Raw genomic sequence first — 13,944 nt, 5'->3', positions numbered from 1 at the left:
GTTACAGCCTGTACACTGTAACAGCACCTGTGGACTTCATCTTGTCAGTCACAGAATCAACATTTTCCAGTTGTACGTTTACCAGTTCCACCTAACAGCTGGTGTAATGCACAATGCACCACACAGTGTTGTCTGTTAGTGTTCAGAACAGTAATCTTACCTGCTCCTAATCGCTTTTGGATGTTATTATAGATGTCCTCCTATTTTTCTGTATGTTTGCAAACAATCTTATCTCTTTTTTTTAGCTTCTGATATCCTTAACAGTGCCATTTACACAATATGGTTAAAACTATGTTGACATCTGACCATGACACCCGTATGTGCTTGCTTAACATCCCATTTTAAAGGCTGTTATTATAAGATTCACTCTTCTGGGAAGGCTTTCCACTAGATTTTGGGGCATGGCTGTGGGCATTTGTGTTCATTCAGTTACAAGAGTATTACTCAGGTTGAGGTCGGGTACTGATGGGATGTCAAGGTGGCTCCAGTTCCAGTTCATCACAAAGGTGTTCAGTGAGGTTGAGGTTGAGGTCAGGGCTCTGTGCAGGACACTCGAGTTCTTCTACCTTCTTCCAACCTTCACACACCACGTCTTCACGGAGCTCACTGTGTGCACACTGGTATCGTCATGCTGGAACGGTGTTTGGGCCTTTTGAAGGTAAATTGTAATACTACAGCATTCAGAGGCATTCTATATAATTGTGTGCTTCCAATGTTGTGGTAACAGTTTGGGGAAGAACCACATATGTGGTGTGATGCTCAGGTCACCACATACTTTCGGCAGTATAGTGTATCTTGAAGTTCTGTTTTACTCATTTATCTCCACCCCAAAGGAAGCTGACAGAGTGCTGTATTCTAAGGAGGTTCTGAATATTTAATAAATAATACCTTGTCTGTATCTTGATTGGCCACTTATTAAACTAATTAAAGCTGCTGAGGAATGTGAACTACTGTGGTAGTTCATGGTTTGATGTCCCCCCCCCCACTGAAATACCAGCACAAACTGGATTTATATATATATATATATATATATATATATATACACTTGTGAATATTTGTGGCATGTATGTGTGTATGTGTTGCTGTTCCTTTGGAATGTTTTTAGTTATATTTTATTATCTTTTTTTCTTTTTTTTTATAGCTATAAATCAATGGAATCCGCCATTTTCAAGCGCCCCATCGGAAATATCCCGGATGTTTCCAGCTCCGTTCAGGGAGGAATATCCCGGATGTTGGCAGTTTTGGGAAATATCCCGGATGTTTCTTGGTTAGCGGAGAAACAAAACATGGACATGCTTTATAGTTTTTGTACGCTTCATTCACAAAAGCAGTGAATTTACGCAATTTCACGTTTATATACGCTTACTTAACGCTTATAAAGAGCTCATTTTCGATATCAGCGCGATCCTGAGCTAATTCATGATCTCCAACAGGTAAGAATTGGGAAATATTTACGTTTGCTATCTGCTAGCTACTGTACATGACTGTGAAAGCTGTAGCTATCTTTACCTTAGCCTAGCCTAGCCTAGCCTAGCTTAGCTTAGCTTAGCTTAGTTTATCTTAACGCTAATATCATTCCTTGACGCTGAACTGTCACTGTCCGGAGTTCTGCGCATGCGTGTTGTAAAACCCGGCGATCAGACACGCGAAGTGCGCAAGCGCAGTGTAAAATCAAAGCCAGCAGGTTGATTATAGCATAGCATAGCATAGCTTAGCTTAACTTAGCATAGCTATTACCGGGTTTTGTCTCAAAATTGTTGGTGTGTGAAAGTGATTTTATAAATCACTCGAATTGTTTATTCATCACTCGAATTATTACTGACTGAAAAAAAAAAGAATATACGTTGTCAGCCGATCAACTTTATTATATCAGCGACGCTAGCTTAGCTTGTCATGCTACACAGTAAAAACAGCCAGCTAGTCGCATAGCTTACTGCGTTGCTATGGTATCAAAGGAGATAAAATAATGTCGGCTATCTCAATTAAATAGGAGAACGCTATTGAGGAGAACTAGTTATCTGTTTTTTCTGTGTTCTTCTCCGTCGGTGTGTTTTTTATATATCGGTTAGTAACGTTACTTTACCAGGTAACTGGCTAACATTTAGACCCTGATGAGGGGTTAGAGCTACAGTGAATGTTTTTTTTGGTGTTGGAAGGTTTAACTGGAACAATTTTAAAACATACTGTCTAGCAACTATTATATTGATATGTTATTTGTTTATTGAGTGTATTTACGAATATTTAATATAGTTTTGTCATGGCTTACATGTGCAGTGTGCTTGATATTATTATCAAGTTTTCATTGCTCACAACAGTCATGGATAAAATGACGAATCGGTGCTTTTTATCTAAAGAGTTGTGCTTGTGATCGCAGAGTGAAACTGGAGGCGAGAGTCGGGCGCCGCGTGTGCAGAATCCAGCCCTGATTCCCAGGAAGTCTCATCATCCTGCGTCTCCGTCCTCGCGGCGCAGAGTGATGACATCACAGCGGCAAAGGCATGCCACACGTGCTCTTCCCGCTCCACGGAACTCCTCCTCGAGGAGCTCGGGCTCACGCTCAGGACCCTCGACCTCATGTGGTGGTGCGTCCCGATCCGCGCCGTCTTCCTCTCGCTCCCTGCACGCGTGGCCGGAGGAGGCGGTGGACGAGGCGTACGGCCTGTACTCGCTGCACCGCATGTTCGACATCGTCGGCACTCACCTCACGCACCGCGACGTGCGCGTCCTTTCCTTCCTGTTCGTGGACGTCATCGACGAGTACGAGCGCGGCGGGATACGGGACGGGCGGGACTTCCTGCTGGCGCTGGAGAGACAGGGGCGCTGTGACGAGACCAACTTCCGGCACATTCTGCAGCTGCTGCGCATCATCACCAGACACGACCTTCTGCCTTACGTCACGCTGCGCAAGAGACAGACAGGTGACCACACACACACACACACACACACACACACACACACACACCACAGAGATTGGTCTGTTAGTAAGCAGCTTCAGATGCATATTGCTGACGTGTGTGTGTGTGTGTGTGTGTGTGTGTGTGTGTCTGTTCTGCAGTGTGTCCTGACCCTGTGGATCAGTACTTAGAGGAGACGTCTGTACGCTACATTTTTCCCAGAGGAAGCAGAACAGAGAGCCCACAGGTCACACCGCACAGATGCGCAGGTGTGTGTGTGTGTGTGTGTGTGTGTGTGTGTGTGTTTTCATGAAGCCAGGTGAATACACACACTGATGCATGTTTCTGTGCAGGTCCACAGCCTGTGATTCGTTGCCCCTCTCCTGAGGTGTGTCAGCCCCGCCCCAAACCGGCCACACCCACTCCAAACAGAAAGAGGAAGAGAGCTCACAGTGTGGCGGACTGCCGGGAGAAACAGACCTGCGGTACACACACACACACGTGCACACACACATGTATACACGTATAGAGCTGTGTTATTGGAGCAGTATGTAAATATCCGTATCCTCTCTCAGACATCCGTCTGCGTGTTCGAGCGGAGTACTGCCAGCACGACTCGGCCCTCCAAGGCAACGTCTTCTCCAACAAGCAGGAGGCGCTGGAGCGGCAGTTTGAGCGCTTCAACCAGGCCAACACCATCCTGAAATCGCGCGACCTCGGATCCATCATCTGCGACATCAAATTCTCGGAGCTCACCTACCTGGACGCGTTCTGGCGCGACTACATCAACGGCTCGCTGCTGGAAGCGCTGAAGGGCGTGTTCATCACAGACTCACTGAAGCAAGCTGTCGGACACGAGGCCATCAAACTGCTCGTCAACGTCGACGAGGAGGACTACCAGGCGGGCAGGAGGAAGCTCCTGAGGAACCTGATGATGGGGGGAGGGGTGGGGGCGGGGCTGGGGTTAAGCTCAGCTGGCCAGGGGACGGGGACTTCATAATGGCGAAGCGAAATTTTGACTGTAAGTTTGTTGTGGAGTGTGGGCGGAGCCAAGCCGAGTGACATGGACCCGAGGAACAGATCACGGAGGAAGGACAGCGTTGAAGGAGAGAGAACGTATGCTTCAGTTCTTAAAGTATGAAAATAATACTAATAATCATAGGCAATGTCTCGATCGGGAAACCGGTATCATGGTGTTTAGATTTGCCAACAGTGTGCCAACGAAGCACTAACAAGCATTTAAAATAAAATAAAAAAAGTGACAAATTCATCCAGAAGTGAAACATAAATGCAGTCGATCAGCCAAGACGTGTTTGTCGTCTGGTTCAGTTTTGCGCTGGAGCTACAAAGCTAATGTAGCTAATAAGCTGTAGTGGTTTATCACCCAGAGCGTCGTCTGCGAATTCTCAAATTCTAACACCAAAAATATCAAACTACGCGATTCCCGTCGTTAAAGATGGCCGCCTTCATATCGTCCCAGAGCCGGGCTACGCGGTGACGTTTAAGTCGTGTTTGTTTCCAGAGAACAGGAAGTCGCTCCGTAAACACGTTTACATGACGGAACCTTGGAAGCGCGACATTTTGTCCGAGATGGACTTCATAAGCTACGTTAACCGTAGTAGCTCCAGGTTCGGTACTGAAGAACCGAACAGGTCTTTGGTTGATCGACTGCGTTTCAGGGAAAACCCTTCAACCGTGTGCGGAAGTTTTGTCAAATTATTTCTTGAAAAGAAGGAGTGCGCCCCGTTGTGGAGAACGTGGAGCTGTGTTGCACAAACAGGGCTCTCGAATCTCAGACTCTCCCACGCCTCGTCTTTTTCTCCTTTCCCTTTCTTTCTGTTTGACTCCTGAAAGAAGTATAGAAACATTCATTTGGTGATCTGGAGAAGCTCCTCAGTGACTGTTCCGGAAGACTCCGAGGCCGAAGAAGTGGAATTTAAAAAGAAAGAAGAAAAAAAAAAAGAGATTTTGTACGATTTTCCTACCGGAATTAAACAACGTTACAAAACATGGTATCTATTATATAGGCTGTATGTTCTGGTGATGTTTTGAGTGCTTGTCCATTAAACCTGCATGTCGGCGATTTCGCTAACGTCACGGTGAGCAAGACATGTGCCGATGATCGATTATAGCGCACGCCGCCACGTTCGACGCGCAGTGACAGTGTTATATTATGGCCTGCTGCGCCATATTTGGACGTGTCCCATCCCCCCCCTTACCCCACCCACCTCGGAGTATGCAATCCCATAATTCCGTTCATTATGCCATTTTTGGAATGTAGTATTATTTTTTTTAATACAGTATTGTCATATTGTAAAATGCTGCGATAATAAAAATCACTATGAGAATATCGGTCGTATCGGCACATGCCTATAGCAGATAAACACGCTGTGTTCAGTAGACTCCTGGAAAGGTTTTTTTTTTTTCCGAAGGCATTTGCAGATCACCGTTACCGGTATATCTTGGCACGGCGAGCGTGTTGGTCCCCCGACATCATCAGAACTGTTCCACTGGTCACGTGGAAAAAAAAAAAAAAAGTAGTTAGCTTGCTGTTAAATTAGCTAGCTAGCGTCGCGTTGAAGGTTTGCTGTCGGAGTAGCTGAACTGAAATAGCTAGGTGTTCATTAATTAATACTGATTAATGAATTATTCCAACATTCTACCAAGAAGTAGCTAAAGGTTACCTCCAGAACCTTGATCACGAAGAACGATGACCCAGGGGATCGCCACACTCCTCCACACCGACGGCACAGTTTATTATTATTATTATTATTATTATTATTATTTTATTGAGTGTTTCACATCCTGTAAGGACCGCCATTCCGAATCCGAATGAAGTGCTGCAATACGACAATTTATTATTATTATTTTGATTTACTAAGATTTATTCCTGGTTCCCACGGCGACGATTGTGTTCAGTGATGCGTCTACGTGCGTAGTAGCTGACTGATTAATTAAGTGTACAAATCAATAAAAACGGATTGTTAAAATAGTGAATTCTGCTGTTTCTATCTATCTTTATTTATTTATTTATTTATTTATTTTCCCTCCAGTGTACTTCTGCGATACTGCGACGTGGCCAGATTCCGGTGTGATGGAATCCGAACAGCACCTCTTCCCCGGTTTAGACTGCGTGTTAGCGTGCGTACTGCGGGTCGGATCCTCTAACGGTAGACCTGCGATCGAAAGAAAATGATTCGCGTGAACGATCGACGTGATTCGGGAAATCGGGATCGCGTAAACAAACGCAAGGAGGTTCTTCAAAGTGAGCTCAAGGTGGTACGGAGGGGAGGTTTTTCCTTTCCGTCGGCACGTTTTTGTTTTTACGTTTCGCCAGGGTCACTGCCGTATCAGACGAGAGTCGTAGCAGTGTTCTGACGCGTTACACGATCTAAACAGTCCCTCCAGGATTTTCCGCAGATTTGGGCGAAGACACGTCATCGCAGTACGCGTTCAGCCTCTTCGATTCACGTGTGTCAAACGTCCGATCGTCCAATCTAAAGCTAGCTTACAACACTGAAATATCCGGAGCATACTAAGCTATTTAAATCAGAAAAGTCCTTTCCAGAACATTTCAGGTTTCACCTAAACATTCTGTAGTTTGTTCGACCAAAAACGGTTTAGTTTTGTGGCTTTACAGCGCCACACTGTGGACCATAGCAGTATAACAGCATGAACTACACTTTAGAGTGGGTTGTATTCAAAATGTTTGATGTTTTTGCTTTACATTTTGGCATGTTTACTTCATTTACAACATAAAAATCTGTTTTTCCCACAGCTATGCCAGGAAATATGGCTCAGGTTTCTCTTCATATAGAAAATGCATAAGTCTGCAGCACCGTGACTGAGTGAGTGAGTGAGTGAGTGAGTATTTCATGCACAATGATCCTTCAACTTTTAATGCACTGTGAAGTCATAGGTGGAACATTCGGGTGCGAGTACCGGTGCCTACGCAACCCCGATCGACAGCCGTGTATAAAATGATTGTGCCTGAGGAAAATAAATCAATGTGTGTGGAGAATGTTTTTGTTTCATTAAGACGGAATAAATCATCTGTATCTGGGAAAACCTGCTCGATTTAAACATAAGCCCAGTGTACTCCAGTTTTGTTTTACTAAAATGGACTTTTTGTAGGACTTGGTACACAAATGTACTGCAGCTTTATGCCTCATGACGTACTCCAACCAGAAGGTGGCACTGTTTATCGGTTTCATCCTGTATTTCTGTAATCCTGCCAATGTTCTTTCTGTACAGCTGTTTATCCTCCAAGATGTTTCTCAGAGGATGAGTTAGCGTATCCGTGTCCAGGGCCGTGACCTCCGAAGCTTCAGCTATGCCGTTGGCTTTCAAGCGTACCGTGTTGTCAGACTGATCGGCGGTATTCCCAGCGTCGGAACGCCGTGATAGATGGCCTCGTAGATACCGTTTGTTCCTCCGTGCGTTAGGAGAACCTTCGTTTTCGGATGTCCGAGAAGGTCGTTTTGTGGGAATGTAAAATCAGTGTAGCGTTACCCAAGGTGGAAGGTTTTGGTCCGAGGTGTCTCCGCACAACCTTGTGCCGTAGACGAGCGAAAGCGGAAGAGGAGATCTCTGATATTTCAGAACCCGTGCGTCCAATCAGCGTTCCCAAAGACATGATGATTACTCCATGTTCTCCTGAACTCTGCGTGATCTCCGGTTTATCAGGTAAAGGATTGGAGGGCTTGCGTTGAGATCCCTCGACGTAGACCACGTTTGGCATCGTGAAGCCGCAGATTGGCGCATTGCATGAGGGAGTAGATGTTAGCTTCTGGATCCTTAAACTCTCTGATGACATTCTGGTACTGAGGTCTAGTAATGGCATGGTCAACATGCATTGAAATACTATAATGCAGGATGTTCTTCAGTCTGTCCGTGAAGCTCGTTTGATCTCTGTTTAGGGATCCAGTTGTTGGGACGTAGGAAAGAGGTGATGGTGCGATTGCAAAGTGGTTTATCAAGTGAAACGCTGAACACCATTGGAAGGCCCAGGTATGACCCCCAACACGACTCCGCCATTGCATACAGGATCAGTCAGGATCAAATCGTATCTGGAGTCCCGATGCTTTTTTTTTTTAATCTTCTGAAAGGATCTTCATCATCTCAGCACTCATCCTGTGATTTTTCTTCAGCAAGGTAAGTATCTCTCGTACGGCATCAAAGGAGAGAAGCAATCCTTCACGTCTTTGTAGGTCAATGTTCCTTTGCAAGAACTTCACCATGAGCTCTGGATTCTCCAGAGAGTTTGACTGAGTGACCTGGATGGTCAAAGATTTGTAGTAATACATATAACAAAGTTAAAATAGTCAAATGGGAAGAGATTTGCCATCAGTCCACAAACATGAGCATGTCCTGGAGAAAGGTGAAGAGTAAAAATGTCTGGGTGTGTTTCGGGCATTTTATTCTTCTTATACCACGTATTTACGCCAATTTACAATTTATTATGGAGATGCCGGAGATCCTGATTTTCTGCTCTCTGGACCTGACTGATCTATCCCGATGCCCTACGTCTGGATGGAGCTCTCATCAATTGGAGGCTGCGTTCTGCTACTGAGGACGACCCCAAGCAGAGCAGCCTGGACATCGCTGAGGATGGTAGCGCTTGAAGTACCATGGAAATGGTTCTGGACCTCAGTTCCACGTGGACGTTCTCGCTGTGGTTGCTGCGATGTCCTTGGGACTGCGATCACCACATACAGTTCTACACTCAGGTCTCCTTTACTGAACAGTGGACTAGTTCAACAAACAGACTTCATATTAAACCATAATGAACTTTCCTTTACTCTCACACTATCTGTCGTTACCCAGATGAGGACGGGTTCCCTTCTGAGTCTGGTTCCTCTCAAGGTTTCTAGCCACCGACTCGCTCGATAGAGAGAAATTCACACACTTAAAATCTGTATCCTGTGTTTATATGTTTCTGTAAAGCTGCTTTGAGACAACGTCCACTGTTAAAAGTGCCATATAAATAAAACTGAACTGAGTTTGATTGATTTTTATTATTTATTAAATAACCACGTCATACTTTTTTATTCATTTATACTTACTTTTAATGTTGTAGAACTTCTGCGAAGCAAGTTCCTGTTCTCACTTATGTTATAAACAGTTGTTCCTCTCTCACTCTCTCTCACTCACTCTCACTCTCTCTCATATGATGTTTAAGATAAAATGCTGACACCTTCCATAAATGTTAAATTAGCATCTCCTTCACCATATCAACAGAAAACGTCACCATATCGACTATTATTATTATTATTATTATTATTATTATTAGTGGAGCGTTTGCTGTACACTTCCCTGTGGCCAAACTGTTACTGTAGAAACGATAGAAAATGAAGCAACACTTTCTGACCAATCAGAGTCCAGGATTCAGCAGCGCTGTAGTATAAAGATATGAGTACTGTACTGTATTCTGTACTTGTAATAGTATTGACTATACGGCTGGAATTCTGAATTCTCGCCACAAGGGGGCAGCACAGGTTCATCAAGAACTATTGCGTTAACTTGACCTGATCAGAGGACACAGACACTGTCGGTCTCACACACTCCAATACACACACTCCTAATACACTCTATTACATACTCAATCCATCCATCTTCTATACCGCTTATCCTTCCTTCAGGGTCACGGGGAAACCTGGAGCCTATCCCAGGGAGCATGGGGCACAAGGCGGGGTACACCCTGGACGGGGTGCCAATCCATCGCAGGGCACAATCACATACACACTCACACACCCATTCATACACTACGGACACTTTAGACACGCCAATCAGCCTACCATGCATGTGTTTGGACTGGGGGAGGAAACCGCAGTACCCGGAGGAAACCCCCGCAGCACGGGGAGAACACGCAAACTCCGCCCACACAGAGCCACGGTGGGAATCGAACCCCCGACCCTGGAGGTGTGAGGAGAACGTGCTCACCACTAAGCCACCGAATAAACATCATAAAAACACACCAAAATACACAATACACGCTCTAATACACACTCTAACACACAATCTAACATGCACGCCAAATACACACTCCAATACAAACTATTACATACTCAAAAAACATAACAAACACACCAATACACACTCAAATACACAATCTAATAATACTCAAAATACACACTCTAATATACACTCCAGTACACTAATACACACACGTGTAGTTCTGATGAGGAGAGTGTTAATGAGCGCAGTCAGTGTGTGTGTGTGTGTGTGTGTGTGTGTGTGTGTGTGTGTGTGTGTGTGGGTGTGTGAGGTAGCTGTGTAGAGAACCAAGATCAATTGATGTCACTGGCACATTGTACAGGTTATAATGAGCTTTAATTAAGTTAAAGATCACCCCAACCCCAACACACACACACACACACACACTTTCTCCTTTACAGTAAATTATGCTTTATTAATGTCAGAAGAAGCCTGGAGCACACACTATGACTCCATGCTGCATAATTAATGCTTAGATGTGTGTGTGTGAGAGAGAGCGAGAGAGAGAGAATGATTCATAAAGAGAATACTAAATAAAATATTTGTCCTTGTGATAAAGTTCATTGTTTATTAACCTCAGTCATGCTGCTGTAGCTGATACACTTATCACAGATACACACACACACACACACGCCACATCAGTACAAATTCCTGCGTTATGGCTAAAATCGTGAGAACGCTCAGAGACGAATCTGTCCGGAACATCAACATTTCCCCCTGGACGTCTCGGCAAGACTTCACACTACTATAATTACACGCATCATCGCCCGAAAAACCCAAATTCCAGCGTCACACCATGTCAAGAAACATCTCTATAATGTCATGACTTGTGAAGCACTCGGAAATTTCCAGCTGCTGAAGTCAGGAACAGCAGCAGAGTGAACCTCACAGCTCCAGGGTTCCTGGTTCAAACCAGAGCTTAGGTTCAAACTAGAGCTTGGGGGGGGGGTCTGTTCTCCTTGTGTCTGGGGTTCTTTGGTTTCCTTCCACTTACCAAAAAACATGCATACACGAGTGAGTGTGTGTGTGTGTGTGTGTGCATGTGTGTGTGTGTTCCATCCTGCCTCACACCCTCGTGCTCCTGGGATAGACTCTCCACTGCAACCCTGACCAGGATGAAGAGCTTACTGAAGATAAATGGATGGTATCTCCTACAGGTGGTCCAATATGGTGGTTCATTTCCATTGATGAACAGTGTAAAGGGGAGAAACAGATGGAAAACAGGGTTCCTCTGGGGTTCTCTGTGTACTTAAAGTTCCTAAAGAGGTTTTAATGGCCTTATCCAGCATCATTTTTTTAAAGTGTTGTTATTTGATGTATTATTTTAAATATATTTGTATTCGCATATACAACACCTGTAAGGTCTGAGAATTTCATTGTACAAGGAAGCTTGGGCAGATGACCACAAAGTTCTCGAGTCATCTCAGGACAGGTCGGGTTCAATACAGGACTCATGACCTCGGAAGTCGAGGTCTTTCAGAGCGCTTGGAGTTGAAGTTTCCTGATAGGGTCCTTTCTCTGACGTAGACCTTAAAAGTCCTATAAAAGTTCAAACTTACCTTATTTCTTTCCGTAAGACGGTCCATTTCCTCAGTTTCAACATTTGATACGTCTCCTGTGTTCTACTGTGAATAACATATGGGTTTATGAGATTCGCACATCATCGCATTCTGTTTTTATTTACATTCTACACAGCGTCCCAACTTTTTTGGAATTGGGATTGTACTTAAAACATAGAACCTTTAAGGCCTCTATTAGAACCTGAAGGACCCTCAGAGAGAGAGAGAGAGAGAGAGAGAGAGAGAGAGAGAGAGAGAGCATTTCATCTCTTCTCCCTCGGGCTTGGATGCAGCTGTCACCTCCATCATCTCCATCATCCTCATCATCCTGATTGGTGTCTCGCGCCTTCTGGTCTATGCTCTCTCTCTCTCTCTCTCTCTCACCTTCCCGTGATGCTCAGCTGCAGAACCTCCACGTTCTTACCCACGAACCCAAAACCGGAGTTCGGCTGCTGCGCACGCGGGCACGTTCCTCTGCAACCTCCTCGCGCTCCGGTTCCGCCTCTCTCCGACCGGTTCCGCTCTACGACGCGCGCTCGTGAGCTGCCGGAATACTGCACGGAGGTCGCGCGCGCGCGTCTGATCGTCAGAAGGCTGCGGTAGTTTTTCTTTTTCTTTTTCTTCCCCTACTCCCTCTCTCTCCCTCTCTCCCTCCTCAGTTATTCTTATTTATTTTTGTTTTGTTTGTTTGTTATTTTACATGTTTATGATCCGGTGTGTACAATGTCCTTGGAGGGAATGGCCTGTCCGGTGAGTAACACACACACACACACACACACAAATGCGCGCGCTCACATACTCACATTAACAAGAGAATTGAATTATGTTTTTTTTTTGTTTTTTTTTTATGATTTATGAAATATTATTTTAAAAACATTTTTATTCATCGCTCTGCCGCAGAGCCGCGACTGTAGAAGTGTGGAATGATTGTGAACAAGTGTGTGGAGAGAGCAGAGGAGAAATGTCACAGCGGCAGTCAACAAGTGCACATTATAATCATGATGATAATTAACCGCCGGTAATAATAATCCACGTGATAAGCACATGATAGTGGTGCACTAATGGGTTCTACAGCTACACTCGTGGTTTGAATGTGAACGCATTAGTGAGAATGAATATAATCATCAGATACTGAACCGGATCAAGTTTCAGTCCTGTGTGTCACCATCATCATCATCATCATCATAATCATAATAAATAGCCTGTATGTGACGTTCCTTTCAATGCCACGTCCTAAATGATGTTAAATCTCCTGTCTCATTAAAGTGAAATCTTTATTAAATGTGAAATGACGCGCTTTTTTTCTGTCGGTGCGCGCACTGGGATCAAGGTGAACTGACGCATTTCTGAAGGTTACCGAGAAAAACCCGAGCAGTTAAGTCAATGTTCAGCTTCATTTTGGCACTGCACTCCCTCCCGTCCTGCCTGACTGACACCGCGCATGCGCAGAATCCCAACGCATGCGCAGGGCAGGGCAGGCGGATTGGCGCAGCGATGCAAAAATAAATAAATAAATAAATACACCGTGGGTTTGTGTGTGTGTGCGCGCGCGCTGACTCTGTGACCTGTCACTACATCTCAAAGCAAAGCAGACATGCAATTAATAAATAAATAAATGTGTATATATATATATATATATATATATATATATATATATATATATATTTTATCCCAGAGCACTGTTGAATTCAGGATTCTGATTGGTCAGAAGGTGCTGATTAAATACTCTGTAACAGCAGCTCTGACATGTTTGCGACATTTATGGAAGGAGTCTCCAGTGTCAGCGCTCTGTCACAGTCAGAGGTAACGCTGTAGCTTTTAAGTTTTCCGACATCTTCAGGACAGAGGAGTTTGAAAAAGAGAGGCTGAGATGCTCCACAACGTTAAATGTAACTATTAATGGATAAAAACTATATATATATGTATATATATATCGTTTTTTAAATAATACAATTAAAATGTTTAATCGTTGGCAAATTGTTGTGGTGTAATGTGAGGAATCAAACACTTGAGGATGTGCTTCCTAGCTTAAACGATAGGGGTACGGTACTTCAGGAGCGTAACAGGAACTCCGCTTCATCACTCCAACCTGGTGTTGATTATATTCCTAGAACAACGTGTTCCCCGTCATGTTCCTTACACGTGTATAAACAACACTGTATACCATTCAGGTTGTTGTTCATCTCAGGATCATCGTTTTGACTTTATTTATTTATCCCCCCCCCAACCCCCAACCCCCCACCCCCTTCTGCTGTAGGCTTCACGCTGCTGCTGTGTGTTTCCACTGAATGCACCCGACTCTTCATTTCTCATCATTAACCTGCAGGGAAGTGGACTGGAGCAATGACTACCACTTCGCACGATGACCTTTTTTTTATAAACAGGATTTCATTTTGAATGGAGCTACAGTTTATCGTACCTTAAAATTAGCAAGCCAGGACGATCGGACTGCTTTCCCCTCCCAGCATGTAGAGCCACGGCAAGAACCTCGGAGA

At 44.5% G+C, this 13,944-nt stretch overlaps 2 protein-coding genes across 4 annotated transcripts; one reads left to right on the top strand and one right to left on the bottom strand.

The window, feature by feature from the left end:
• Positions 1-1,035: 1,035 nt before the first annotated feature.
• dedd (death effector domain containing) lies at positions 1,036-5,891 on the top strand. 3 transcript variants are annotated; one of them, XM_053625989.1, is made up of 5 exons: positions 1,036-1,433; positions 2,375-2,918; positions 3,056-3,163; positions 3,248-3,379; positions 3,470-5,891. In XM_053625989.1, exons 2-5 carry the CDS (start codon positions 2,477-2,479, stop codon positions 3,892-3,894), a joined length of 1,107 nt encoding a protein of 368 aa, XP_053481964.1. In that variant the 5' UTR covers positions 1,036-1,433; positions 2,375-2,476; the 3' UTR covers positions 3,895-5,891. The 3 variants fall into 3 exon arrangements, with proteins under 3 accessions (XP_053481964.1, XP_053481966.1, XP_053481965.1); XM_053625991.1 differs by lacking the exon at positions 1,036-1,433 and adding an exon at positions 1,454-1,760; XM_053625990.1 differs by lacking the exon at positions 1,036-1,433 and adding an exon at positions 1,454-2,064.
• An 805-nt stretch (positions 5,892-6,696) lies between these two features.
• Positions 6,697-8,237, bottom strand: ugt5e1 (UDP glucuronosyltransferase 5 family, polypeptide E1). The gene is given in 8 exon segments (XM_053625979.1): positions 6,697-7,109; positions 7,111-7,270; positions 7,273-7,386; positions 7,389-7,639; positions 7,641-7,877; positions 7,879-7,913; positions 7,915-7,990; positions 7,992-8,237. Coding segments are annotated over 8 exon segments (1,248 nt in total). The 5' UTR covers positions 8,201-8,237; the 3' UTR covers positions 6,697-6,943.
• Positions 8,238-13,944: the final 5,707 nt, after the last annotated feature.

This window comes from Ictalurus furcatus, chromosome 5 (genome assembly GCF_023375685.1).
Source record: "Ictalurus furcatus strain D&B chromosome 5, Billie_1.0, whole genome shotgun sequence".
NCBI lineage: Eukaryota > Metazoa > Chordata > Actinopteri > Siluriformes > Ictaluridae > Ictalurus > Ictalurus furcatus.
Note: the sequence above shows the minus strand (reverse complement) of the source record. Positions and strands in the feature narration are given on the sequence as shown.

Excerpts from the sequence above, each read along its gene's own strand:
- dedd (XM_053625989.1), top strand. The coding sequence starts at position 2,477 with ATGACATCACAGCGGCAAAGGCATGCCACACGTGCTCTTCCCGCTCCA. Across the intron at positions 3,164-3,247 it reads CACACCGCACAGATGCGCAG|GTCCACAGCCTGTGATTCGT; the intron begins GTGTGTGTGTGT and ends GTTTCTGTGCAG. Across the intron at positions 3,380-3,469 it reads CCGGGAGAAACAGACCTGCG|ACATCCGTCTGCGTGTTCGA; the intron begins GTACACACACAC and ends ATCCTCTCTCAG.